The 14,095-nt window shown below is 46.2% G+C and overlaps 1 protein-coding gene across 1 annotated transcript in view; it reads right to left on the bottom strand.

Annotated features, from left to right (window-relative positions):
* Positions 1–14,095, bottom strand: part of ITFG1 (integrin alpha FG-GAP repeat containing 1) — a 936,956-nt gene that overhangs the window by 273,176 nt on the left and 649,685 nt on the right. Inside the window, exon 11 of the mRNA XM_069216605.1 lies at positions 5,534–5,684. Within this exon, the coding sequence (XP_069072706.1) occupies positions 5,534–5,684 (151 nt within the window). The remainder of the gene's footprint in view (positions 1–5,533; positions 5,685–14,095) is intronic.

The raw sequence follows: 14,095 nt of genomic DNA, 5'->3' as shown, positions 1-14,095 counted from the left end.
AGCACAGATCTGAGGACGAGACACTTTTCTGCCCAAAGAATTTGAGATCGAGGTCAACAGACGGTTCCCCTGGGCATGGAGGGAAGGAGGGGGGAAAGCAGAACGCCCCCCAAATAACTGCAGGGCATTCTGGGTGGCTCCACTGGTGGACACAACGTGTTGACTTTCAGTCACAGGCCCCACAGGAGAATACACTATAGTGACTTGGAATGTGAATGGCCTCAATGCTGAGATAAAACGAATAGTGGTCCTGGCTTTCGCCAGGCAGCACCACACAGCAGTTCTGCTGCTTCAAGAAACACACCTTTTGGTCACTAATTGTTTATTCTTGGGGTGTCATACGAGAGGGTTTAGGGGGGTAGCCATTTTGCTTAGGAAGACTTTCCTACTGGCGGTGAGGGATGTGATCATGGACCCATGGGGAGATTTGTGATCCTGCGTGGGACACTTGTGGCATGGCATGGATGCTGGGGAGTGTGTATGCTCCTCCACAAATTCTGGTGGTCGAGGAAGCGGCCTGGCATCTGGCAGAGGCTGCATCTGGGTTTATACTACTGGGGGGACTTCAATGCGGTTATGGATCGAGTGGCAGACACAACATCTGCCCCGGGAGTCAAGCGTACTACACGCCTTTGCGGATCGTGGGCAGAGGTGCTGACCCTGGTGGATGCTTGGCGGCTGCACCATCACTCAGAGTGGCAATACACCTACTATTCCTCCACCCGTGGCTCTTCCTCCTGCCTAGACTATTTCCTGCTGCCCTCCTCAGACGCAGGCCACAAAACACAGCCCCCGTCCCGAATATGTCTAAGGGGAGTTTCATATAATTCTCCAGTATTAATGGCGCTTGGGGGCAGACCACGGGCAAGCAATGTCTGGGAAGGTTAAATGCCTTGTGGTTCCAGGATGGTGACTTTGCAGAACAGATTAGGGGAGCTATTACAGATAACCTCAAATTTAATAAGGGTACAGCCTCTTCCCCATGGACCTTTGAGAGGCATTTAAGACGGTCCTTAGACACCAGGCTTTCTAGTCTATAGGTGGATGCAACAGGCACAAGGAAGGGGAGTTGCTGTGGTTGGAAGACAAGATTACTGACCTTGAGCTGCAAGCTCAGGTCTCCCCCTCCTGGTTAGTGCATTGCAGTCTTGACCTGGCTCGCCTGGGGCTTCGGCCCAAGTTGCTGGATTGGGCGAATCTCAGTTGGCTCTACTCCCAGGAGCGGGTGTACAAAATGGGGACAAGGCCGGCAGGGTTTCAGGCTTGGGATCTCATTGGAATATCCACGCTTAGGGATGTCTGGAGGAAGGGGTGCATGCAATCATTCCAAGAGTTAGCAGCCAACTTTTAGTAGCACTCCTCCCAACTCTTTAGCTATCTTCAGCTGTGCCAGGTTTTGGAGGGCTATAGGGACCGGCTGAGAATCCTCCCAGAGTTTAATCTTCTCGAATTTAATTTGATGATGGAGGACCTGGGCAGGGGAGCTGTTTAGCGCTTTTAAAAGTCATTGCCTGTTAATACGCAAGACCCCTTGTTGGTCTTCAAGAGGAGGAGGGAGGATGAGGTGGGGCCTTTTGATGATGATGAGTGAGTGGAAGCGAAAATGTCTCCCAGAATGTTGGCTAATCTCATGTGCTTCCACTTGATACATTTCAAGTACTTGCAACGGTTCTATTACTCCCTGGAGATGCTCTGGTGGATGGGTCGCACCCCAGGGCCCAAATATCTTGGGTGCAGCCACTCCCCAGGCTCCCTTAACTATGCTCTGAGGGTTTGCCCGGTAGCTCAGGGATACTAGGGAGAAGTTACCAATCAGATTGCCTGGGTGGTTGGACGAACACTGGCCAAGGACCCCAAAGTTGTATTGCTGGGGATAATGGACCTACTCAGGGAGCCTTGCGTCACAAGGGCATTTATTTTCACGGCATATATGGTGGCCAACAGCGATCTGGCAAGGCACTAAAGGGATGAGAGGGCACTGCCATTGCAAGAGTGGGTCAAGGGTATGGACCATTGTGCGGCTATAGAGAAATTGGTATATAAAACATGGGGAGGCCACGCAGAAATGTGAGTGCATATGGGTGCCCTGGACTCAGTACAGAGGCCCCTTGGACTGATATGGACACAAAATGTGCATAAGAAACTTGTTGCCTGATTTAGTTTTTGGGGATGGGATACTCTGTCCGCTGAAATGTAAATCACATTATATTCTATGGGATTTATATTTCTGTGGACGGAAAATCCGTCACCGTTGTGATGGAGTAACCCATCCACCAAGAACCAAATCAGGCCCTCTGTCTGGGCCTATCTACGATTTTATGAAGGACTGAGGAAGGCGGAAGGCATCTACCTTACTGTTTCTTTTTTTTTGGTTGTTAGGCTCACTGCCTAGCGCTCGAACAGGTGCCCTTTGTAGCCGAAGTTGTGTTACATGCTGATCTTTGTCAACTTTGCAAAATTTATAAAATGTGTAATAAAAAAGGAATGGTTGACACAGCAGGTGATAGCATTACTGTACTGGAAAAGATTGGGATGACACTGCTATATCCAGAGGTTAATAGGGGGTGGAAGGAATTAGGCTGACTAGGTGCTCTTGTGCTTTTTGATCCTTTAGCAAAGTGGGCTGAATGCTTGATGTTTGCTTACTGAGCTGATGGAAGACTGGAGCCTGAAGAATTCAAGGCACATTCTAAGGATGTCGTCTAGTACTGTGTCTGTCCCATAAGGGACTGGAAATGATTCACAGATAACCAGGAACTAGACAGAAAGGGCACTAGGGACCCCTGACATGCTGTTTGGAGTTCAGCTCTTTGTGTGAGTTTCCACTTTCTGATAGAAAGCAGCCTTGGTCATTGACTAGCTGCTGCTGAGGAGTAGGGGGAAATCCAATTGGGGCAGTAAGTGGCGGCCAACATTAGGGCCATTTTTAGGAGTGAGCCATAAATTCTGATGGGCTTGGTGACAGAAGTTACTGGGTCCAACAGATTTATAAGTTACACATGGAGATTTTGGCTTGTGGAAGCTGCTGAAATCAATTGGCGAAACTCTGAAAGAAACATGGAAGAACTGATGTAGATATGCAGACCAGAATATTAGTCACCAAAATCTCATATTCCTGGTTATTTCCCTGCCCTCAAATTTCCAGGAACCCCAGTAACCGTAATTCGGGAATGGGTAAGTAATGGGGATTTTAGGAGGCCACTGATAATTAGGCCTAATGCTTGCAACTTGTAGGTAGGTAGACAACCCACGTGTAGCTATGAGTTTAGGCAGGAGCTAGACAGAACATCCTCAGGCCAAGGATTATGGTGGCCTGTAAGTTATCATCCTGCTGTTAAGAAGAGCTCCACTTAGTAAGCCCCTGAAACGGTGCTTATGCCTCTAGAATGACAGATAGCCTTGGTTAGACTGGTTTGTAATGTAGTTTAGCAGAATACTGATCCGTCACTTAACCTGGATATCACTAGTGGGAAGTCTTTTTTTCATTATGCTATTAACGCATAAGTATCGGAAGTAAGCATATGCATTCCCAATACGAGTTTGAGAGTAACTTGAAGTCTATCAAGACTGCTTAAGTAGATCCATCCAGTACCATCTGTTTACTTTTAATACCCTTCTTAGATGAAAGTCACATACTTATTGGGGCTATGAGTTTCTTTGTCACAATCAAATATAAAGAGATTGTATTTAATTTATTTACAACCTCCAGGGTAATGTCCGATATCAGGCTTGTAAATACAGGAAATACAGGAAAATCTTGTAATGTGCATACACCACACACAGGTTATACCTAAGAATATTGTTTAGAGCTATACTACTGACATAAATATCACACCCTAAATATAGTTTACAGAAAGTCTGCCTGACTGGTTCTAGACTTCTATTACTCACTCAAATACGAATTTATTTTTGTAGTTGATATTTAGGACACAATGTTGTTTGATATTCAGACAATGATATTCTGGCACTGCACCCACTAAACCGGCGGATCTTTCCATCGATCAGTCATACTGGTGAAGGGAACTATGCCCATCCTGTTTTAAACGTATGACCACTCAGGGGAGTGTGGAGCATCACGACTCTTCCAAAAGCTCAATGCTGGATATAATAACAGGTGCAAAGCCAGCCAAACTACAAACCATGCTTTGAAACCTGATTCTAAACCAGCTGTAGGGACTAGGGCCAATCAGACATTAGGACATGTTTATTGGGTTGAGCCTCAGACACGGCATCAAGGCTTGCTTTTGCTCTTGTATGCGAAGATTTACAAAGCACCCAAGTTGAGGACAACACTGAGTGGAGTGTAATCAGTTAATGAGTTATATATTACAAATGTAGCTAATATCTGATGACGGTTTTTCATTGCCAGGGGCCGTATTGTGGGCAAACATAAACAGTGTACCTGATTACAATAAATAAGTTGTCTCGGGACAACGGCAAACTCGGGCAGTGCATTCAGTGAAATACGGTACAGCTGCTTTAATAAGCAGCTCTGTGTTCCACAGTGCAGACAGCACCCGAATGCACTTTAGAGAGTGGCGAGAGATGCCCCAGAATCCGGGGGCAGTCAGTGACTGCCCCAGCCTGCAGGAGGATGTCTCTGGGGGTTCCTGGGACACCCTTTGTCCCCTCCAGACTGACAGTTTGTCACCTTTTTGTAGCACACTGCCAAAGCGCTTCCCAACAGCTTCTTTGTCTTTGTACCCACGTCATACGCCACGGAGAACACAGGTAAAGAGGTTCCTTCATTTACATGGGGCTACGCCAGCGATATCAGTATGACAAAAGGGGCCGCACAAGTGTCTGCAGCCCCCTTCTGTAATATGAAAAAGCCCTAGGAGCCCATAAAGTAGGCGCACAAGCCCACTGTGCCCCCCATGGCATTTTGTGTAATACAGCCCACCAGAATATGCCTAGATCAAAGTTTGGAATTTTAATTACTCATTGAGCTGGAAGCAGAATTACCTACAATGGAGAAGATTTTAGATTTCAAGAACAGTTTTATTGCCACAGAGCCACACATTAAGTCAACATCACGAGGGAGTGAGGCTATTTCAAACGAGGACTAAAAAACGAAAATCTCAGGAACAAAGTCTGAGCAATGTTGCTGAAAGGCTTACTCAACCAAGGATACCCATAAATTAACCATTTCCCAAAATCTTTCTGCGGAGTAAAACGTCACAGAATATAATATATTTTTGATAGTAGCTTAAATGCTTCGTGAACCATGACGTATCAGTCTATCAGAGAATATGGACACTTCCAAATGCCACAATCTAATACACCGAAATCGTTTCACAGAACTTCACTTAGTGCATCACGCAGGCAATGGCTTCATAAACCTCCTGAGCTCATCCACCCTTCAAATTTAAGCGACTTTCTCTAATTAACTTGTTTGCTTTCATTATCAATCCAGGATTTTCAGGTCGAGCTCTGGTGAGATTCTCAGGCTTTAAAAAAAAATGAAAAAAAATCAAATGAGGCAGGACAGATGGCAATTAAAAGGAAACACAGCAAAGAGCTTTGAACTCACATCTTCATAAATGTCAAAGAAGGTTGCCACCACAGCATCTTTTATTTGATTTAGCTCGGAGGGCTCCCAGTACACGTTAAACGCACGCCCCACACTCTTGCAGCTTGCATTGGTGCATGGCACGTTCTCCAGTAGAAAAGCTTGCCTGTTGCTGTGAAATAGAAAAAACAAGATTTTATTTAATGTAGTACAAGGCAAAACATAACCAAATCCTAATGAAAGCATATGAATGAATGCATTTCTGTTTATCGCACAATACAAGGTCCAGCAAACTATTAATTGTTTCAGCTTTACAAGGCAACACACAACCAGAAATTGCTTTATTAAGGAGGTATATCTATTCACTGGTCGCTGTAATGCTTAGGCGGTGGCAAGACTCTCCACGAGCGAGATTGTTAAACACTATATCAGGGAAACCCTTATGGAGTAGCCCTCGCAGCTGCCTATCATATACCTCTTTGAAGATACATGTCTAGGGCTGGTAGTGGACACCAAAACCAGCCCTGGCAAAATGCTCAAACCAACCCTGCTCCCTCCGTCTTATTGTGATCTCGCTTTCCACCCATTTTCACTCTTCTCCCACTCTACTCGCATTCTCTTCACCTCCGCTCCCTTCTCTTCCCTTTCTCTCTCTCTCTCTCTCTTAGGAAGACTCCACGTGATTGGTGCATGTAATCTCGTGGAGCTGTGGAAATTAACAGAGGCAAGGCACCAAGAGCGTCCCTGGGCTTTCAAATCTGGCCTCCAAGGCTCCTGTCCACCAGGGAAATGCCCAGTGGACTAAAAGACCTGCTCTTCCCTGTACCTCAGGAGAATTCAGCCACCTTCGTCATGGTGGAGTGTGCTCGACACTGAATGAAGGCTTGCCCCGTGCAAAGCAGAGCAATCAGTGATGCAAAAAGTAATACACCAATGGTGGCCTTGACAACTGCCCAGCCACTATCATTGCTCCTAATATTTGTGAAAATGGATGGATTCAACACGCAAAACACTAAGAGGTTGCGCAGATCACCTGCTGCAAACGGTAGATGATGATGTGACACAAAAGGCTCAAAAAACGATAAGTTGAGACATGAGCCACCCAAGCTGAATAAAGAAGAGGAGGGAGTGATAAAGAGAGCCTAAAACGAAGATCTAACATGGTATGAGGCCAGGGTTTGGTGTAAGAAATTGATGAGCGCCAGTGACTTAGGTCCAATTACACATCATTTGGAGAAGAACAGGAAATGCAGAGAGCATGCAAATACTGTGTGAAGGGAATACGCCAGGTATGACACTCACGTTTTTATATTCATTACTAATTAAACAGCTTTTGTAACAGTTTACATTCTCAGCATACATGACAGGATACCCCACAATCTTATATCAGGAACCTGGAAGTCATAGGCATGCACATCCAAAAGTGATTACCCTTAGGTATCCTGTGGCACTCACTCCTCAGTTCGTTTCTCTCAGTCTATAACGAAGGACACAAACAGAGGATTGTGATGATGGGTGGATTTTCTGGAGGAAAGGGCACGACTATGGACCAACATGACAAAAGTTAGTATGATAACTTATAATTACTTATAAGTCTGTCTCATCGTTATCTTGACTTCTAGGGTAAGTGAAAGACAAGGCAATGAAAGGAAGGGGGCTGACGACCGTACTAAAGTTTTATCAGAGTTTGACCAAGCGCAGCAAGCGGATGTCCGTGATGTAGTATGTACTGATCAAGTGGGATAAAGATTATGGGACAGCCCAGCAGATGACATTTAAAGCAACATGGTGTGGAAAAGGGACAAATAATGCTTTGGCTCTCACCGCATTTGCTGGGTATGGTGGCATTATATAGGACAAAATTAATTCCACTAATCCGAGTTTGACCTCATGCAACAGGTTCAACTCCCAGCAGATCTACTCTTTCTTTCTTCCTTCCTTCCTTCCTTCCAAGATCAATAAAATGAGTACCAACAATCATCTTTTAAGCTGATGCGCTCCTGGGGGTGAGCAAGCACTATACAAATACACACCTTGTGGCATTTGTATGAGGCCACAAGAGGGAACCCAACAACATTGTAGTATTTTGATAAGAGGAGTCCAATGAGAAATTAAAGCTTTTGAGACCACCACAAAACGTTGTCAGATTATTAATTCTAGGCACATCTTAATATTGAGGAAATTATGAAGACTCCCATCAATACAGCTGTATTTTGGAAAAAAGGTAAGCATAATCTCATATCAGACATAAATATGTCACAGAAGCGTAAGAAAAAGACAAATCTCCACAAAATAATTTTGGAAAATACTGCTGTGTTTTTAAAAAGTGTAAACATCAATGACAAATACAGTCCTATCCAATCCATCACACTCCAATCCAAACCACCTCATCCCAATATAATCTACTCCATCCCTTTCCACATCCCTCCACTCCAAAACTATCTTCCACACTCCAATCTGCCCCACTCCAATCCAAAAGAAGCTGCCCCACTCCAAACGAAAACAATCCGCTTCATGCTAAAACAGTCTTTCCTACTCCATTCTGCTCCGGTCCAAAACAATCTGCCTCACTCCAATCCAAAACAATCTGCCCCACTCCAACCTGTCCCATTCCAATCCAGTCCACCCTACCCCATACCAATCGAATACACCCCAATCCAATCTACCGCAATCCAATCCAATCCACCTCATCCTAGTTCACACCAGTCCACCACAATCTACCCCGTCCAATCCAACCCACCCCAGTCAGACTCAGTCCAGTCCAATCCACCCCACCCCGCCCCATTCCAATCCAATCCAACCCAGATATTCCAATTCAACCCCGCCGACTACAATCCAATCAAATCCAATCCACTGCAACTCAATCCACCACACTCCACTCCATCCCAATCAAAAACTGTATGTCCAGCTCTAATATGCCCCACTCCGATCCAAAACTATCGGCCCCTCTCCGAAGCAAAACTATCTGCCCCTCTCCGAAGCAAAACTATCTGCCCCTCTCCGAAGCAAAACTATCTGCCCCTCTCCGAAGCAAAACTATCTGCCCCACTTCCATCCAAAACAACCTGCCCCACTTCCATCCAAAACAACCTGCCCCACTTCCATCCAAACCAATCTGCCCCACTTCCATCCAAACCAATCTGCCCCACTTCCATCCAAACCAATCTGCCCCACTTCCATCCAAACCAATCTGCCCCACTTCCATCCAAACCAATCTGCCCCACTTCAATCCAAACCAATCTGCCCCACTTCAATCCAAACCAATCTGCCCCACTTCAATCCAAACCAATCTGCCCCACTTCAATCCAAACCAATCTGCCCCACTTCAATCCAAACCAATCTGCCCCACTTCTCTGCCCCACTTCAATCCAGACCAATCTGCCCCACTTCAATCCAGACCAATCTGCCCCACTTCAATCCAGACCAATTTGCCCCACTTCAATCCAGACCAATCTGCCCCACTTCAATCCAGACCAATCTGCCCCACTTCAATCCAGACCAATCTGCCCCACTTCAATCCAAACCAATCTGCCCCACTTCAATCCAAACCAATCTGCCCCACTACAATCCAAACCAATCTGCCCCACTTCAATCCAAACCAATCTGCCCCACTTCAATCCAAACCAATCTGCCCCACTTCAATCCAAACCAATCTGCCCCACTTCAATACAAACCAATCTGCCCCACTTCAATACAAACCAATCTGCCCCACTTCAATACAAACCAAACCAATCGGTCCCACTCCAATCCTCCCCGCTCCGATCCAATCTGCCCCACTACAATTCGTCCCAATCCAATCCACCCGCTCCATCCCAATTCATCCCACTCCAATCCACTCCACTCTAATCCACCACGACCAACTCTACTCCAATCCATCCCACACCAATCCACCCAAGTCCAATCTACACTACTCCAATCCATTCACCACACCCCAATCCAACACAATCCATCCCACTCCAATTCATGCCATTCCAGTCTAATCCAACCAACGCAAGTCTAATCCACCCCACGCCATTCCAATCAACCCCACTCCAACCCACTCCAGTCCAATCTACCTCACTCCAACTCAATCCACCCCACTCGAATCCAATCCAGCTAACTCCAACTCAATCCAACCTAATTCACTCCAGTCCAGTCCGCCACAACCCAATCCACCCCACTCCAATATAATCCACCCACTTCAATCTATACCACGGCAATCCAGTCCACCTTAATCAACCCTACTCCAGTCCAATCCCGTCCACCTTAATCCTCCCCACTCCAACCCAATCCACCCCATACCAGTCCAATTCAACTACTCCAATCCATACAACTCCAATCCAATCTACCCACACCAGTCCAATTCACCTACTCCAATCCAACCACTCCACTGCAGTGCAATTCACCAGTGCACCCCACTCAAATCCTGTCTACGCCACACCAATATAATCCACCCCACTCAAATCCAGTCCAGTCCACCCCAATCAAACTTACCCCACCCCACCCCTCGAAAAATCCACTCCACTCAAAGAAAACCACCCACTCCAATCCACCGGACTCCAATTCACCCTACTCACTCCAATGCACCTCACCTCACCCCAATCCAATCTATCTCGCACCAATTCACTACCCCTCAATCCAATCCACCTCAATTCAATCAACCTCAATTCAATCCACCCACCCCAATCCACCTACCCCAATCCAATCCACCCCACTCCCATCCAATCCACCCAATTTCTGTCCACCCCATCCCACTCCAATCCAACCCACCCCAACTCATCTAATCCACCTATTCAAAGCAATCCACCTCACTCCAATCCATTCCATCCCACCCCAATCCACCCCACTATATTCTAGTCAAACTCACTCCAGACCAATCCATCCCATCTAATCCACCCCACACAATCCAGTTCACCTCACTCCAATCTACCCCACTACAATCCACCCTGATCTAATCCACAACTCTCCAATCTTACCCAACACTAATCCACCTCACCCCTATCCACCCTGCCCCAATCCAACGCAAGCCATCTCAACCTAATTCACCCCACCCCATTTCAATTCACCACTCCAATTTACCCCATCCAATCCACCCCACTCCATTCCAAACCAATCCACCCCCACTCTTACCCAATCGATTTCGATCCACCTGACTCTACCCCAGTCCAAACCAACCCACCCCAGTCCACCCTACTCCAGTCTAATTTATCCGGCCTACATCACTACAAACCAGCCCACCCCACTTCAATTCAACCTCCTCCCATACAATCCACCACACTCCAGTCCAATCCACCCCTCCTGTCCAGTCCGACCCACTCCTATCCAGTCCGACCCCCTCAAATTCACTCCATCTAATCCATCCCACTCCAAATCACCCCACTCCAAACCATCCCCCAATACAATCCACCCCACCACAGTCCTATCACTCCAATTCAATCCACCCACCCAAACCCAATCTACCCCTCTCCAATGCACCCCACTCAAATCCACCTCATCCCATTTTAACCCACCCCACTCCAATCTACCTCACCTCATTTTAATCCACCCCACTCCAATCCACGTCACTCCACCCTAATCCAATCCACCCCACTCTACTCAAATCCAGTTCACCTCACTACCTAAATCCACTCCAACCTATTCCACTACACGACACTGCACTCTACAACACTGTCTGCACAGAACCACTTAACTCTACTCCCCTCAACTCCACTACACTACTCCAACAAATACACTCCAACACACTACTCCCCCATTCCACATCACTAACTTTTAGCCATGTTGAACAGCAGCCACACGAGTGTACAACATGGGAAAACACTTTGCCAAAGCCAATAGCGCTGGTATAGGCAAGACCTATTGCCTTTGCCAATGCTTGTTTGTATTTTTAGGCTCGTTCTCCCACGTCTGTGTGTACTACCTGCATCCCACAGAGTTGGGAAATCTCATGGTGCCACCTCTATCTCACCGATGGAAGAAGAAACGTTTTCCACGGCGCGAAATTAATCAGTCATTGCTGACTAGCGAATTTCAGGATGGCAGAATAAAATTAGAGCTCTTCTAAAGCAAATGATATTTGTGTAAAAATTCTAAATGTAATTGAGAGGAGTTGCGAGTCACGACTTAAGATTCAAAATGACAGATACAAAATTGTTAAGACCTTAAAGCTCGCTTGGAAAGCTTATTAAATGCTAATACTTTAAAAACTACCGAATGGATTTATGTCCAGCCAATGAAAGCACTCTTTGCTGATATAAAGAAACTTGATCAGATTTTCCAACTAAAGGATAATGCAAAAGGAGAAAGCTTTGCCACAGTAGTCAAGAAACATTCTGTAGCCATCAACGTTTGCCCAAGTGGATCATTTTGGTTTTCCCAACTTAGGCACGTCCTGCACTCTAAAAGGGTCCTGAGGAAAGTATCATAAAATAAATTGTCTACAGAACTAGCGACATCAGCAGACTTCCAAGCACGACACGTGTGAAAAACTAAAGAGGGACTAGCAGGTCTAATGCTATGCCTAGCAGCATCACAGTCTCATACTTAAGTAAAGCCTTTAATAAACGCATCAAATACAGCAAAGAGCACACAACAGTACTGCCTGCCCATGTATGTCTTCTTGTAAAACAGCAAAAGGATAAGGAGATCACAACGCTGCAATGACAGACTGGCAGCATGCCAAGAAGGAGCTTTTATTTCACCTCTAATTAGCAGCTGACCCTCAAGACTTTTACTCGTCATGACGCTGGAACACCCACGTGCGATGCCCACTGAACCAATGCACGCCTTATACACGCCATCAACCGGTAATCCGCCGGCTCATATGTGGCTGGGGACTTCAATTATGAGCAGGAGAGCACTGAGTCAGAGGGGTGTGGGTGGGCACTGGGCTTCAAGCTTCGCTTATAAAGGCTTTAATGAGAGCAGCCTTTCGCTGACTACTTTAAGCCGGGCAGCGGCGAACAATGTGGGTTGTCTGCCACACAGAATTATTCTATAATTAGGTGGAGAATGTGTACCCCTCATATAAAACGTGATATGTCAGAATGTATCTAAGTTCTTACAGAAACAGGCTTCGATTACAAGACAAAAACAAACATTTTGACTCCTGAAGGAAGTGAAAGAGACGCATATGTGAGGAACAATCATGCCAAATTCAATATGTAGAGGGGCAGAGTGGGTTTGTAAAAGAGGCCGCTGCACATCCCACCCTCTAACATAAGGAGTTTGATTAAGGTTCTGCTAACTCTTGTGGGCAAACATGGATTGAGCCGAAGAGGGACCTACCTAGTAATGCGTTCACGATTGTGGTTTATGACTGGAAAGTGTCTCAGAAGGGACATCCAACGATGAACCACATTATGCATCCTGCTTCATCAATACGGTTGTTCCTGTACGGTAAAACTCGTGGATAAAAGTGTCATAACGCCTGCAACTGATGCACATAGAAACGATAAGGGCAAGTAGCTCGCAACACCTTAACTTCTTAGTCACTCCCAATATAGACGCAGGTAGATATACTGTCTCCCACAGCTCCTATCTTTCTAATACATGTGGCCCCCCGTTACTCATACACGTAGTCCGATATGGTGTCATCTTCCCGAAAGGAACATCATTTGCCTCAAATCTTTTCCCATGTCTTGACACAGTCCCTCCCTTGATAGAATACTTTTTCTGCATTTTGGCACCAATCCATGTCCCTATGCCAATCTTGAATCCTAGGAGGTATTGGCGGCCCCATGCTTTCGCAACGTTCCTCTTTGCGACACTGGCCCTCACCTCCAATCATAGCGTAGTGTGTTCCGGCCACATCCTCTCACCCTTCACGTTCAGGAGAAGCCATTTGGCATCCAGTGGGATTTCTACTGCTGCCACTCTCGCCATTAAACATGTGAACAGTATGTGTATGAATATACCTTCCTGACAGTCCCACGTGGGTGCACTCCCCATCATAAATAGCAGTGTTGTTGCATAATTTAACCTGTGAAGGAGGCAAAGTTTTACCAGGGGAAACCCAGCTTGTATTGCTATGACTCTTTAACTATGTAGCGCCTCGCCCCATTCTTCATCATCTATGTCCCCCAGACATGCCTCCCACCTAGACCTTAGGGGACCCGAAACATCAGGAGCACTACTCATAATTTTTCTGTGTATTATGGAGATAGCTTTCTCTAGCATAGGGTCCAGCAAAAGTCGAACCTCAAGAAGGGAAGACTCCTCTATTTGTAGTCCCTGGGTAAGATGAGCTGTGTGGGAATGTGTCACCTGTCGTAATGGTAATGTTCAGATTCAGCCAATTGAAACTCCACCTATAGTGCCTCAAAGGGTTGGGACCGTGCCTCAAAGGGTTGGGACCCCCATCCCCGACATCCCATCCTCCTCATTCTTCCAGACCGCAACCATTCTATACCCAGGACCTTCCATTTTGAGAAGCCCTCAAGGCCACCCACTTTTGTCAAGAGGTCACTATCCCACAAGGGTGTTTGTTCCGTTATTTTCTGTGCCCATTCCAAAAATCTCAGGTTCGCCCCCATCTTTCTATCATTGACCGTGTGTGCATCGGCAGGCTACATCTATGTCCTGTCCTATATAAAGTATTGCAGGGTA

Source organism: Pleurodeles waltl, chromosome 12 (genome assembly GCF_031143425.1).
Source record: "Pleurodeles waltl isolate 20211129_DDA chromosome 12, aPleWal1.hap1.20221129, whole genome shotgun sequence".
Taxonomy (NCBI): domain Eukaryota; kingdom Metazoa; phylum Chordata; class Amphibia; order Caudata; family Salamandridae; genus Pleurodeles; species Pleurodeles waltl.
Note: the sequence above shows the minus strand (reverse complement) of the source record. Positions and strands in the feature narration are given on the sequence as shown.